Source organism: Myxocyprinus asiaticus, chromosome 24 (genome assembly GCF_019703515.2).
Source record: "Myxocyprinus asiaticus isolate MX2 ecotype Aquarium Trade chromosome 24, UBuf_Myxa_2, whole genome shotgun sequence".
Taxonomy (NCBI): Eukaryota; Metazoa; Chordata; class Actinopteri; order Cypriniformes; family Catostomidae; genus Myxocyprinus; species Myxocyprinus asiaticus.
In genome coordinates, this window is record NC_059367.1 from 38,267,782 (window position 1) to 38,281,913 (window position 14,132).

Below are 14,132 nucleotides of genomic sequence, written 5' to 3' on the forward strand. Positions count from 1 at the left end.
TTCACACTATTCTCTGCGGCATCCACGCACAACTCACCACACGCCCCACCGAGAGCGAGAACCACATTATAGCGACCACGAGGAGGTTACCCCATGTGACTCTACCCTCCCTAGCAACCGGGCCAATTTGGTTGCTTAGGAGACCTGGCTGGAGTCACTCAGCACGCCCTGGATTCGAACACGTGACTCCAGGTGTGGTAGTCAGCGTCTTTACTTGCTGAGCTACCCAGGCCCCATGTGTGGGCTCATTTTAAAGATAATCAACTCCTCTTAGTAATGTTACATTATATTTTATTTTCAGTTTATTTTTTCCTGAAGTACAGTATTAAGTGAAAACGCAGCTTATAAGCAACACTTGTTTACAGGTAACATCTTTTTCAAAGATATATACTTAGCTATTGCTCATTATATTTTTGTGAGTTAAAAAAATAGGCTTGTTGTATTCTACTCTTTGAGAGCTTTCCAACAACATTTGACACATGACTATTTATTCAGATTAATGTTTTTACCGATTACAATAATATGTGCAGTGCAAAATTATTAATAAATTATCAAAATGGAACACTTCTGATTTGTCTACAAATTTCAAAGCGATGGTTCAGTTTTGGTCATAATGCCTACATGCATTGTAAAGTAGAGCTTCTACGCTTTAAAACTATACCTATTTTGTGTTGGTCAAGACTGTAGTTATTAGTATTTTGATAATCATTTTTTTCCATGAAGGCCCATCCAAGCTTAAATGGTTGATAATATAAAAATAATGTGCTAAAAAATTAACACAATTAATCATGCCTTCTGACCCGTACATAATTTCCATACAAAGTGTGTATTTTCATATATAATCGGTGCATTATATTCAATTATTTATATTGAATTATCTTTATTTGGGGCCTTTCTCAGCAATTATTGATAAATGCGATTAACTGAGATTAATTCAATTAATCAGCATGTCATATAATTAAAAAGATTTTAAAAAAACTTAATTGACAGCCCTAATAATTACATTAATTAATAATTAATATAATGACTGTTTTAAAATGTAAAGTTTACACTATTACATGAGAATCATATTTTTTCAAAGTGAGGAAAATTTGTTTTTACAAAGTGCGCCTAATAACTCGCTTAAAGAGACTTCAGGTAACTTAAGTGAATGTCTGTAGCTTAAAATGTTCTCTCAGTATTTGGAGGAAAGTGTCTCTCACCGGCAGCCATTGTCCCACGTCTCCAGTGTGCAGCCAGCCATCAGTGTCCAGAGCTTCTCCTGTCCTCTCCTCATCCTTTAGATACCCTCGGAAGACACTGTGACCCCAGATACAGATCTAACACATGTGCACATATAACAAAGCAAGCAAGCAGGGAATTACATAACATTGGGAAGTACATTCCAAGTACATGTTCCAAGACGTCAAAATCAATTATAAATCAATATCTGATGTCAAATAAATGTATTTATCACAAGACCCCTGCGCTTATGTTGTGATAATGACTGGCTGGCTATCTGTAGACTTTCCCTTAAATAGAATCTGCAGATATGATCAGGTTACTGACCTCTCCCTCTCCATTCTTGGCACAGTAGTTCATTTCAGGGATGTCAGTGAGCTTCACCATGGCACAGGGTAAAGGAGCTCCTACATGACCTGAAACACATTCACACTGCTGTAGGGACATGCTAAAAACAACTAGCATGATTTCTGGGAACACTAGCATACTAATTGCTGTGTGTGCAGTACACGGTATATTGCCTAGTGCCTATGATGATTATTATTATTTCTTTTTAAATAGTATGTGAAATAGGGCTGAAACAATTAGTCGACGTTATCGCCAACGTCGACAATAAAAAATTGTCTACAAATATTTCCGATGTCGAATAGTCGTCTGATCTCATTTCAACGTAACATAAGATCATATGAAACTCTAACGATGACAGGCGAGAGCAGCACTGCAGCTTGCACCTGATTGAGGAGAGGAAGAATTACACACCTCACAGTCCAGATGCACTCCAAACTCTCCTAACAGCCTAAAATGTGATTTAGATTGCAAAGTATGAGGGAATTATAATGCAAAATTACAAAGTAAATACAGAAGCACTGTCATCGTGAAATAAAGTGGAGCCGGATCTGGCATTCCGCTTAAGCAAAACTTTCAGGTCAGCGCGTCTAAAAATGAAACACCCTGGCGTTATATCTTTAATGCCTCCTTTATTGAAGTTCAACTAATAAGGAAACGGGTCATGTAAATATACTCCAAAACTGGCATTTCTCTGTGCGGTCAGCACCGCTTCTACGAGTCGCGTGAAATGACCCAAAGATTGAAACTGCACCCAGCTAATGCACACTCTTGCGCAGGGAAACTCGTCCCTTATGCATGTTTGCTGCAGCTAGATTATAACGTGATAGCTTGTGATGTAGTGAAGTGAATCATAATATATGTGTCACAGTCACAATGTGTATCTTATTATAAAGAAAATCGGCGACACGCAGCTCAATTAAAAAGAGAGAGTTTGTTCTTGTGAGTTAAAGACGCATCGAAGTGAACATCCAGGTGAGAGAGTGTAGTCTTAGCCCATTATACACTGCAACAACAACAAAAAATAAATTGCGATTTGACTTTTTTGGCTTGTTTTCCAATATAAATATCTTAAACTCTTTTAAAACAAGATATGAAATAAACTTATATACAAATTACACGTATAGCGCACCATGGTACATGTTCGGGAAAAAATTGCAGGCACAGTACAAATCCGTTAAAATACACAATGGACAAAGCATTGCCCAAATGGTTCAAGGTCTTGGACGGTGTGCTGGGACATTGTCCCTCTGTTTGTGGAGAGACCACTTGGGACACCATGGCAGTTACAGTCGCTGCCGGATGTAGGCATGGGCAGGGGTGCGCTGAGCCCACCCAAATGTTTAAACTACTCTGTTTTTGCCATGAAATTAACCTTTTGTGCTAACAAGACATTACTTTCCATCCATTCATCTGTCCATCCATCTATCAAATTATTTTGATATGGATTTTGTAGTTACTGCATTTTCACATCAAGTTTTCTCTGAAATTTAGCATATGAGCCAAACTCGTCTATCACAGCACAGATCATAGTCTAAAAGACCTGATTTCAGTCATAACTCAATGTTGCGTTTTTCCTTTGAAGGGCAGTATAATTGCTAATTACATTTCTATTTAACCAATTAATGAGAAAAGTCAAAAAGAAATAATCACCATAATTTAATATATAATTACTTTTTTTAAGCAGCTCCCATCTTTGTTTAAATTTTAGGTTCTAAATCGTATATGTTATTTATCTCCCCATATATTATATTTCCTTCCACTCCATCCTCGTATTGTTCCTTGATATTATTTCTCTCCACTTCATCCTTGCATTCGTGTGTACTTTGATTTGTCCTTGTAATTTGTTTTAAGGCTGGGAGTCTATTGCTGTATTTGATTTCTTAATAATGAAGGTAGTAAACCAATAATAAGGTTGTCAGGACCACTTCAATCTTATGTTTATGTACAATGTTACCAAATTCATTTCAATAGGTTGTATTTTTAATATGGGGAATAAGTGTAAAATATAGGTGTAATGGGCCTTATGATCTTAACAATTACACCATGTTGTGCCAGTTACAGACATGAAAATAAATTGTATGAGCACCACCATATATATATATATATATATATATATATATATATGCCTTTTCATAATAATAGCCTAATAATAATAATAACAATGCCCTGTGATGGACTGGCCACCTGTTCAGGGTGTTTCCCTGCCTTTGGCCCAAGACAGCTGGGATAGGTTCCAGCACTACCCGTGACCCTGCATAGGACAAGCAGCTATGGAAGATGTATGGATAATAATAATAATTATTATTATTATTGGCCCAATAGCCCAATTATTTTTTTACAAATATATTATTTTATTTTTTTTTTCTTACCAGATGAAGCTGTATTTTTTAGGCTACATTAACTGTGGAATATGCTGTTAACTGATTTCTCCTGGTATTTCTGATATTAATACCTGCATGAAACAGAATTTTCATTTGTCTGTGCGTGTATAACAACATTATTCTGGAGGCAGGAGGTGTCAAGCAAAATGTGAAATGCAGCTATGGGCCGTGCATTTCAAGTCTAGGCCTTCAGTGCAATTCATGCCATTAAGAAAAAACAGTTTCACAATCATACATTACGTGGCAGTCAAATAATAATACCAACTGACATTTTAAAAACACATCCACGCATGAAAGCCAGAACTTGAAATGACAATTAATGCTCAAGCAAGCTTAATTTTAACTGCAGCATGATTGTTTTGTGAAATGAACATCAAAAATCTTAATTTTTCATATGAATCTACCAAGGAGGTCTATAATACCTGGAAAAATCTATCTAATAATATTTGTGATTTAAATGTTGCTTGCAATAAATTTCGTTCCGTCAGGGTACATGTTTATGCTGCATTCTGTTCAAGTTGGATGTGGGATATTCCTACTTGATATCTCCAACCAGAAATGCATTTTTTTTTTTTTTTGACCATAAATGCATTCCAGTCCCTGATATACGGAAGATGATGTTTAATGAAACAAAACTGCAGTGCAATGTTCACTTAGCAGGGGTTTGACTCTCATTAGAGATGTCTCCTAGCAACCCAAATGTTAAACAAGGCTGCAGCGCTAGCATTTGTGCTTCAGGTGTACAATTATCAAAAGAGATTATAATGTTTTATACACTCGTTTCTGCAGGCGTTTGTTAAACAAGCTTTAATATCATGTAATATGGAAATGAACTCATTTATCGATATTACTTAATAAAGTGAGTTTATCATTTAATTTGTACATCTCCTTGAGTGTCGACATGTTTGTGTGACATCATGCCCCTGCATCTCGGCGAAATCAAAGTTGAGAATTTCTGCACGAGTCTACAAGTTGTAATTCTGACTTAAAGATGCATTCCATTGCACTTTTCCTAGTAAGAAGTTGTAAAATCCTACTTTCCGAGTTGAATGGAACGCAGCAGAAACTCCTGATGTTGCTATAACAATGCAAAAAGCACTTACCAATTTGATTGAAGTGAAAATCAGCCTTCCTTTCCTGTTTAATAAATTAAGCAATCACACAGTCATGCAGAACATCTCATGTTTTTAAATCCATAAGGATCTCTTTCTCAATGGCGATACCAGCAGTGATGACGATCTCACGCTCTTCGCTTTTAAATTACGTACATCACTTAAAGCGTGACTGCGTCACTCAAGGCCAGCTAGAAGGCGTCGACCAGGACATATCCTAAAGATCACACCCACCAAGAACAAATAAATCAATCTGATTGTCTGATGAATCTGACTTTAGTTGCTCATTCATTTGCACTGTTGAGGGATTCTGAAGAAATTCTGAAGGCCTGATGGTGTGGAGCTCAATCTCACCTGCTGCTTCTGCTAACGAGCTCGGCTTCAGGCATGTGATTTGTGAAACATTTGTCACACTTTGCTTGTAAGCATCAAGGAATAAATTCTGACTGGATAAACTTTTCGTTTTTCTCTAATTGTTTGTAGATTAATTAAGAGTGGAAAGTGATTAAAAATACATGTGATGCAAAAAAATGATTGAGAATGAATGGATGAAAAATATTTTATGTTAGGCCAGCAGAGAAGGCTTTGCTGGCCCTGAGAATTCACCACTGGTGAAATGTCAAGCACACATTTTGCTCTGAATAATAAATACAAATTTAAACATTAAAGAAATGAAAATAAAATCAATATAGCCTACAAACAGGTGAAAGTCCCGTAAGTCTACCAGGAATTTTTACAATAGGACACCATTATTTAGTTAAATAATAATAATCATAATAATAAGTTACATTTATATAGCGCCTTTCCAGTTCAAGAACACTTAACATTCTCAAATTTAGCAGTTTAAAGAAGAAAAAAAGCATGTTTCAGTTTCTTCATTTTACATAAGGAGGAATATTTCAGATGAAAACTTTATGGAGCATTTTAACTTTTTTTCAGAATAAAGTCTTAACCAGTTAATTACCTCAATCACTGATGTGAATATAAATGTGTTCAACTTTAAGAGATGGATAGATGAGCTCCGACGTGAAATCATCACTTCAGGTCTGAAATTTAACATCGCGCTCAGGTTTAGGCTATAAATGAATACATGGGAATCACATTTGAATGGTGTGATACATTAACAGACATTTCAAGAAGTGGAACGTGTATATGATGTCAAATCTTAATTAATGTTACACTTGACAAGCTCCAGACGTGAACAAATAACAGAGACCGCAAACAGAGTCGAGACCGTGCACATCTGATTTAAAATTACAACGTGCACATTTTCATTCACAAGGTTTAAACTTTAGAAATATTGGCTGCACAGATTCATAAATTATTTGTAATTTTGGATATGTTTATTTAAAATGTTGCTTTATCCTTGTGCTTCTTGGATAATCGGTCATACAAATATTTTTTATATTAATCGAATTAATCCGTTATTCGTTTTGAAGTCATTATCCGTGCCTTTCTGAATGAGGTGTTCGGCTTCGGGCACATCCCTAATGCATAGTATACATACTTTATTTCAACAGTAGTAGGTTGTATTCCATTTCGTTCACACCTACAGACATGCAAATGAAAGGTTATAAAGATGACGTAAACACACACCTGCACTCCAGTCCCCAGGCATTGAAAAGGTACAGCCAGCTGTGCACTCTGTCTGCCCATAACCCTCAAAAATCTGAAATTATATCAAATAAACACTGAATATTGAAGATACATTACTGTACAAACCATTAGTAGTGCAAACCAAAATTAGTATGTTATATAATTTAAACATTATCAGCAAGGATTCTCACCAGACAGCCAAGAGTGGCCCTGAGGAATGACAGAACTGTTGGAGAGATTGGTGCAGATGCAGTGAGAATGAAACGCAGGTTTCCACCCAGACTGGCCTACAGGATGAGAGAGAAAGCATAGAGAAAGATGGATGAATGGATGGATGAATTATTAATTGAATCTGTCAAAAGAGCCATGTTAACTCAGCATTATAAAGACAAATAAGATGCAGGACCCTTTCTGGAGATTTCTCCATGGTTATACCACAGATATAACACATTTTAGGGAAGTCCACAAGGGGGTGCTCCTTTAGCTTTTCATAAAATTTTCCAATAGTTGGATCATTCAGTTGTCAGAAACTCTCACCTGTATCTTATTGAAGACGAGTCTGTCCCACAGACTGTTGTTCCTCACGACTCCACTGCTCAGCTCCGCCTGTTTCCTCCTCACAGCGTAATGAAGAATGGCTCTTCTCAATGGAGACGTCACAGAACCCAGAATCTACACACCCACACACACACGCCATTCATCATTGTCATCTTGATTACATAATACAAGTGATTATTCTGCGTCCATAAAGTCAATATTGATGTATAGCACAAACTTTATCATAGATGCGGTTGAGTAATCGAGGGACCGCAGGGAAGAAGGTGGGCTTCAAGGTCTTTATGTCATCCATCAGCAGAGAGATGTCACCCTGGTAAAAACCAACACTTGCTCCATGACAAAACATTGACACCTTAAGAAGAGGGAGAAAAATAGAGAAAGAGTTTAGCACAAAAACAACAGGGATAAGATGGAGTGATATAACATGTTGTCATGAGTCATGTTGAAAAGATAGGATCATATTACGATTAGTGCTGTCAGTCGATTACAATTTTTAATTGTGATTAATCGCATAATTTTTTTGTAGTTAATCACGATTAATCACAGATTTTGAAAGTGCTGAAATTTGACACCATATATACTTATTTTGCTGTCAAAATGCATTTATTTCCATCTTAGGAAAGAAAACAAAACAATATGTAACAATATAATGCAACAATTCAAGTAACATTAAACTTTTACCAAAATCTAAGTGGGAGTTTGACAAATTGAAAGAACTAGTCCCCACATATGATGTATTTTCAATAACTCATAACTTCATAAACTCTCATCCTCCACAATATTAAACTGCCGGTAGACTGTGGCTATCAGCTTTGCTACAGCAATTGCTAAGCCACGTTCATGATTGCATCAGGGCGTAAACATCAGTGTCAAGCGCCGCTTTGAACTCCACATGAAAAACGCTTGCAGACAAAAATGTCCTGGTTACTTTCGTAACCTCCGTTCCCTGATGGAGGGAACGAGACGTTGTGTCGATGTAGTGACACTAGGGGTCACTCTTGGGAGCCCCAAACACCTCTGCTTTTTGAAAAAAGGCCAATGGGAATTGGCGAGTGGAATTTGCATGCCACTCCCCTGGACATACGGGTATAAAAGGAGCTGGTACGCAACTCATTCAGGTTTTGTGCTGAGGAGCCGAGACAAGGTCCCGGCCATTTCAGCGGGTAGTTCAGTGTTGTGGCAAGAAGGACACAACATCTCGTTCCCTCCATCAGGGAACGGAGGTTACGAAAGTAACCAGGACGTTCCCTATCTGTCACTCACTCGACGTTGTGTCGATGTAGTGACACTAGGGGTCCCTATACAGAATGCCACAACTAGCTGAACTGTGTTACGTGGACTGGTGGTGCGAGATGGGCAGACCACTGTGTGCCTCGTAGCCCACACACCAGGCCGTCACGTAACCTCCCCCAACGCATCGAACGGTCCTTTGGGAATAAGTCGACTGCCCAACAAATAGGGACAGGCTAGCCAGCTGTTACTCCCAAGGGGAAGACACCGTGGAAACCACACCCTGCCCGTGGGGGGGGGGGGGTATTTTGAGTAGAAATTTCTCACACGGTCTTACCGAGTCTTGTCGGAAGTATGTCATGTGGAGAAGTCGCATGGTAGGTCCTACCCGAGGGGGGAGGAGTTTCTACAAACATGGTGACCGGGGGCAGAGAGGCCTCTGCCCAAGGAAGACGCAGTTTACCAACAGGGAAACGATTTAGCGGAAGATATCACATGGGGTCACCTACAGGGAACCAGCACATGTGGAGCACCAACCCCAGTACAGGGCCTAATTAGCACATGTACTGGGCCGGCAGCAAGTTTCTCCGCAAACTCATCTGCCACAGGGCTAAGGAGGAAAGTCATCCAAGGATCACAGCTTGTGAACACGACTGGGAGTTAAAAGCGCACATCTTGACCTCAAGGGAGGGGAAAGGCGCTTTGCGCAAATGGTACACCCGGCCAGCTGTCCCGGAACTTACCTGCTTGTACCTGACAATACACGGGACGAAACCGGCTCAACCCGGAGATTGTAGAACCTCGCAAAGGTGTTGGGTGTTGCCCAGCCCGCTGCTCTGCAGATGTCTGCTAAAGAGGTGCCACTGGTCAGGGCCCAGGAGGCCGCTACACTCCTAGTAGAGTGGGCTCGTAACCCCAAGGGGGGCACCACGTCCTGAGTGTGATATGCCATCACGATGGCATCAACGACCCAGTGGGCAATCCTCTGTTTGGAGACAGCGCTTCCTTTCCGTTGTCCACCAAAGCAGACAAAGAGCTGCTCGGAGCTTCTAAGGCTCTGCGTTCAATCCAAATAGATGCGTAAAGCACGCACCAGACACAGCAAAGCCAAGGCTGGGTCTGCCTCCTCATGGGGCAGTGCTTGCAGGTTCACCACCTGATCCCTAAACGGGGTCAAGGGAACCTTGGGCACATAGCCCAGTCGGGGTGTCAGGATCACGTGAGAGTAACCCTGACTGAACTCCAGGCATGATTCGCTGACAGAGAACGCCTGCAGGTTCCCTACCCTCTTGATGGAAGTGAGCGCAGTCAGGAGGGCAGACTTCAAAGAGAGTGCCTTATGCTCAACTGACTCTAGGGGCTTGAAGGGAGCTCCCCGTAGACCCCGAAGGACTCCAGAGATGTCTCACGAGGGGATGAGGTGCGGTCTGGAGGGATTCAACCTCCTAGCGCCTCTCAGGAACCTGATGATCAAGTCATGCTTCCCCAAATACTTACCATTCACTGCATCGTGATGTGCCAAAATAGTGGCTACATACACTTTCAAGGTGGAGGGGGACAGCCGCCCCTCCAGCCTCTCCTGCAGGAAGGAAAGCACCGATCCGACTGCCAAAGGTGGCGCTCAAAAGTTTCTGATTTCAAAGCGATTTCAAAAATCCATTCGACTACTGTTCTGAGGCTTTGTCTGAAGATCATCTGAGCCAAGTTTTATGAAGACTGGACAAAGCTTGAATCAGGGGAAACTGCTATTGAGATGAATGGGAATGCAGACAGACAGCTTTTCCCATTTATTATAGACCTTCTTGAAAAATACCAAGTTTAAATTAAAAACGGAAAAGCATTGTCTTGATTTGCAAAAAGTTGTTGCCGAAAAGTTGAAAAAAAAAAAGTTTGTTTACATCCAATATTCAAACACTCTGTATGGAAATTGAAACCACCATGTTCTCTGAACTTGGCAAAAAAATAAAATAAAATAATAATAATAATAATAATAATAATTATATCTGTACACCAAACGGTTCAAATAATACAGTATAAACAGAAAATAGTGGAGTTCAAATTTTTAGCTCTTAGTGGTTCTAAAGGGTATTAGTTAGATCCCTCAAATTTGGTGAGATAGACCCTCCCCATTCAGTGCACAAAACTTCTTACCACACAGTTCTATATGGGCTGACGTAGACTCCCATCCAGAATAATAATAATAAAAGGCATGAGAACATACAGTCAATCCCCATAGGCATCATTTATTGGTGGGACATGTCCCTATCACTTTTTGTATTGGCCAATTTTTCCCTACCAAATAGCTTTTGTCAGGTAAGTGTCTAATGCAAAAGAAACATTGGCAGTTATTGTGCAGGATTTCCATTCCGTAGGTGTGTGTTGTAAGTGACATTGAGTGGCAGTGGGTGGCGATGTTCTCTCATGCACACAGATGCACGCTCTACTCACACCGCTGTTCCACAGCTACTACTATTGTCCAGTTAAATCACAAAGCAAAATGCAAACAAATGTGTCCTGATTCATGATATACATCCACTGACATACAGATGTAATCTTATTAGTGTGTCAATATCAGACTCAGTTGCCCCTGTCAAAACAAGAACTAGATTAGAAGTAAATAAATCCCCTTGGATAGATGATGATATTCGCTTTTTAAGGAGGTGTAGGAAGGCAGAACGTGTTTGGAAATCAACTTAAATTCTTGTTCACTTTGAGCAAATAAAGGATCTCTTAGTGCTGTACAATAAGATAACTGATAATTGCAATAATGCTAGATTTTTATTGAATACAATTAATAATCTGATCAACCCTGTGACTAGTGCTACATTTTGTCTGATAGATTATAACACATTTTATCTTTTTTTTTTTTTTGTTAAGGTCTCTAACATAAAGGCATCAATTATTGCTCTATCATGTGTGGAAAAATCTGGTTGTAGGGAGAGTTTGTTGGATTCTTTCTCGCCTATTTCAGAGAAGGATCTTTATCAAATTTTACAACATATGAAACCATCAAGTTGTCATACAAATGTTGTTCCTTTAAGGCTTTTCAAGGAAGTTATTGGGACTTTAGACCCTTCTTTGTTGTCTAAGGTAAATAGCTCGCTTGTGTCAGGATGAGTCCCAAGAGTTAAAGACTGCGATACTTCAAACACTTCTGAAGAAGCCCTCATTAGACCCTTTGGTTGCTAATAATTATAGACCAATCTCAAAATTAACTTTCATCTAAAAAATTATAGAGAAAGCAGTAGCGAAGCAACTGTTGGAGGTAGTGAAGTATAAAACTATTTTTAAGAAATTTCAGTCAGATTTGAGAGAAAACCACAGTACAGAAACTGCCCTTCTTAGGGTGACAAATTACTTACTGATGGTGGAGGACAGAGAATGAAATGAAGTGCTCATTTTAGTGTTGCTTGATTTAACTGCAGTATTTGATAAAGTTGATCATTCAGTTTTAATTTATACATTAAAGGGTGGGAATATCTGGGGTGGCTTTAGACTGATTTGTTTCCTATTTGTCAAATAGGAAATTTGTAGTGTCTGTTGGAGATGTCGTCCTCTTCAACAATAAATTGTGGTGTTCTGCAAGGATCCCTGTTAGGGCCAATTTTGTTTTCTCTATATATGTCACCGCTTGGTTCTGTGATTTGAAAATACAACATTAATTTTCATTGCTATGCAGATGACCTACAGTTATATTTGTAGTTGAATCCCAATGATCTGTCTAGTTTAAATGTTCTTTAAGAGTGTATAGTAGAGGGGGCCTGGGTAGCTCAGCGAGTATTGAAGCTGACTACCACACCTGGAGTCACAAGTTCGAATCCAGGGTGTGCTGAGTGACTCCAGCCAGGTCTGCTATGCAACCAAATTAGCCCAGTTGCTAGGGAGGGTAGAGTCACATGGGATAACCTCCTCGTGGTCGCTATAATGTGTGGTTCTCGCTCTCGGCGGGGCGCGTGGTGAAATGTGCATGGATGCTGCAGAGAGTAGCGTCGTGATAAGCCACATGACAAGATGCGCAGATTGACTGTCTCAGACGCTGAGTTTATAGTAGATATAAAAAATTGGATGTAATTTTCTGCAGTTAAATTCTGATAAAACAGAGGTTGTTACAATCGATCATGATTTTTTTTTTTTAAATCAGATCGAGTCAGCACTTAATCAAGTTGTCCCGAATATTCAGCAGGTGGTGAGAAATTTGGGTGTCTATTGAGACAGAAATGTAAATTTTTAATATCACGTCAGGAAGTTGTTTTTATGTTTATCAGTTAAGGAACATTTCCAAGGTCAGACAGGTTTTGAGTTTTAGGGATACAGAGAAGCTTATTCATGTTTTTATTTCGTCTCTCCTTGATTATAGTAATGCCCTGATTTCAACTTTAAATCAACGCAATTTAGCATGGCTACAATCAGTGCAAAATGCTGCAGCTAGACATTTGACACAAACTAGGTCTTTTAATCATATTACTCTGATCAGAGTAATCAGATCTGTTCCAAGATCCAGATAAAAAAAAAAAAAATAGTGATAGAGCGTTTGTAGTGAAGGCCCATTGATTATGGAACAGCCTGCCCTAGGACATTAGATGTCACGCCTCCCTCGGGCTCTCCACCTCCTTCAGTGTTCCACTCCTCTTCACCCGACTTCTAATTTACCCTCATCTGATTTCCATTAGCTGCCTCATCAAGGACACTATAAACACTCACCTCAAACTCCCATTCCTTGTCTAGTCTCATTTGGACTCCTCAAGTGTGTACTACTCATACTTGTGACTCTTCCTGAAGAATATCCCCTATGTTTGAGTTAAAATATTAGTTTGTTTGACTTCTAATTTGTTTTTGATATCTAGTTCTGTTCTCCATATATACCCGTGTTTTGTTTGTGTTCTTTAATAAATCTGCGTTTGGGTTCATCACTTCTGTCGTCCTCTTCTCTGAGCATAACATTAGATCTGCTGAATCTGTGTCTGTTTTTAAGTCTTGTTTAAAAACTAATTTGTATAGACTTGCTTTTATTACTATGTAATTTTTTTGTTTTTACTGAGTGTGGTTTGCAGAGTGTGTTTTGATTTTATATTTGTGAAGCACTTTGTGCTAATCTGTTCAGTGCGGGGCTCTGTGGGGACCATGACATTTGTTGCAGGGCTCCCTGTTCTTCTGTTCTACTCTATTCTATTTGCAAAAGTAATGTTTGGGTGTCTAAAATGTATATTTCCTATTGACACACTAAAGCTGAAGATATAAATAACCATCTTAAGACAAATGTTTTTGTGAAACATCTTATGTGCCTAAGACTGTTGCACAGTACTGTACTTATCCACAAACTAAAAAAATCCCAGGACCAACAGTTGTAGATACAGTGATGAACTTTTAAAATTAATTGTGAAATATTTATTGAATTGGCCATTAAGAATGAATATTTAATAATGGGTTTCATGACGTCACTATAAGCAGCCCCCCTTTCCAAACTGTCCCACCACTTTAAAAATAAAAAAAATAATCTCCTTAATTACACATTAAAATATATACAAGTGTATATTGGAGTGTATATATCCATAAAACTACCTTTTAAAATATGACAGCCCTAAATAGGACTGTTTTATTGTATTTTCCATTTTACAAAAACAGGGATTTTCTATCGTAGTATATTTTTCCTGATCTGATCTGTGCTGTAGCTTATCTTGTTAACAAC

The 14,132-nt window shown here is 38.9% G+C and overlaps 1 protein-coding gene across 1 annotated transcript in view; it reads right to left on the bottom strand.

Annotated features, from left to right (window-relative positions):
* LOC127415451 (long-chain-fatty-acid--CoA ligase 6-like) overlaps positions 1 to 14,132 on the bottom strand; it is a 65,321-nt gene that overhangs the window by 4,560 nt on the left and 46,629 nt on the right. The window contains exons 12-17 of the mRNA XM_051654197.1: positions 7,434 to 7,568; positions 7,196 to 7,330; positions 6,850 to 6,945; positions 6,659 to 6,731; positions 1,549 to 1,637; positions 1,203 to 1,319 (exon numbers count right to left, since the gene is read on the bottom strand). Of these exons, the coding sequence (XP_051510157.1) occupies positions 1,203 to 1,319; positions 1,549 to 1,637; positions 6,659 to 6,731; positions 6,850 to 6,945; positions 7,196 to 7,330; positions 7,434 to 7,568 (645 nt within the window). The remainder of the gene's footprint in view (positions 1 to 1,202; positions 1,320 to 1,548; positions 1,638 to 6,658; positions 6,732 to 6,849; positions 6,946 to 7,195; positions 7,331 to 7,433; positions 7,569 to 14,132) is intronic.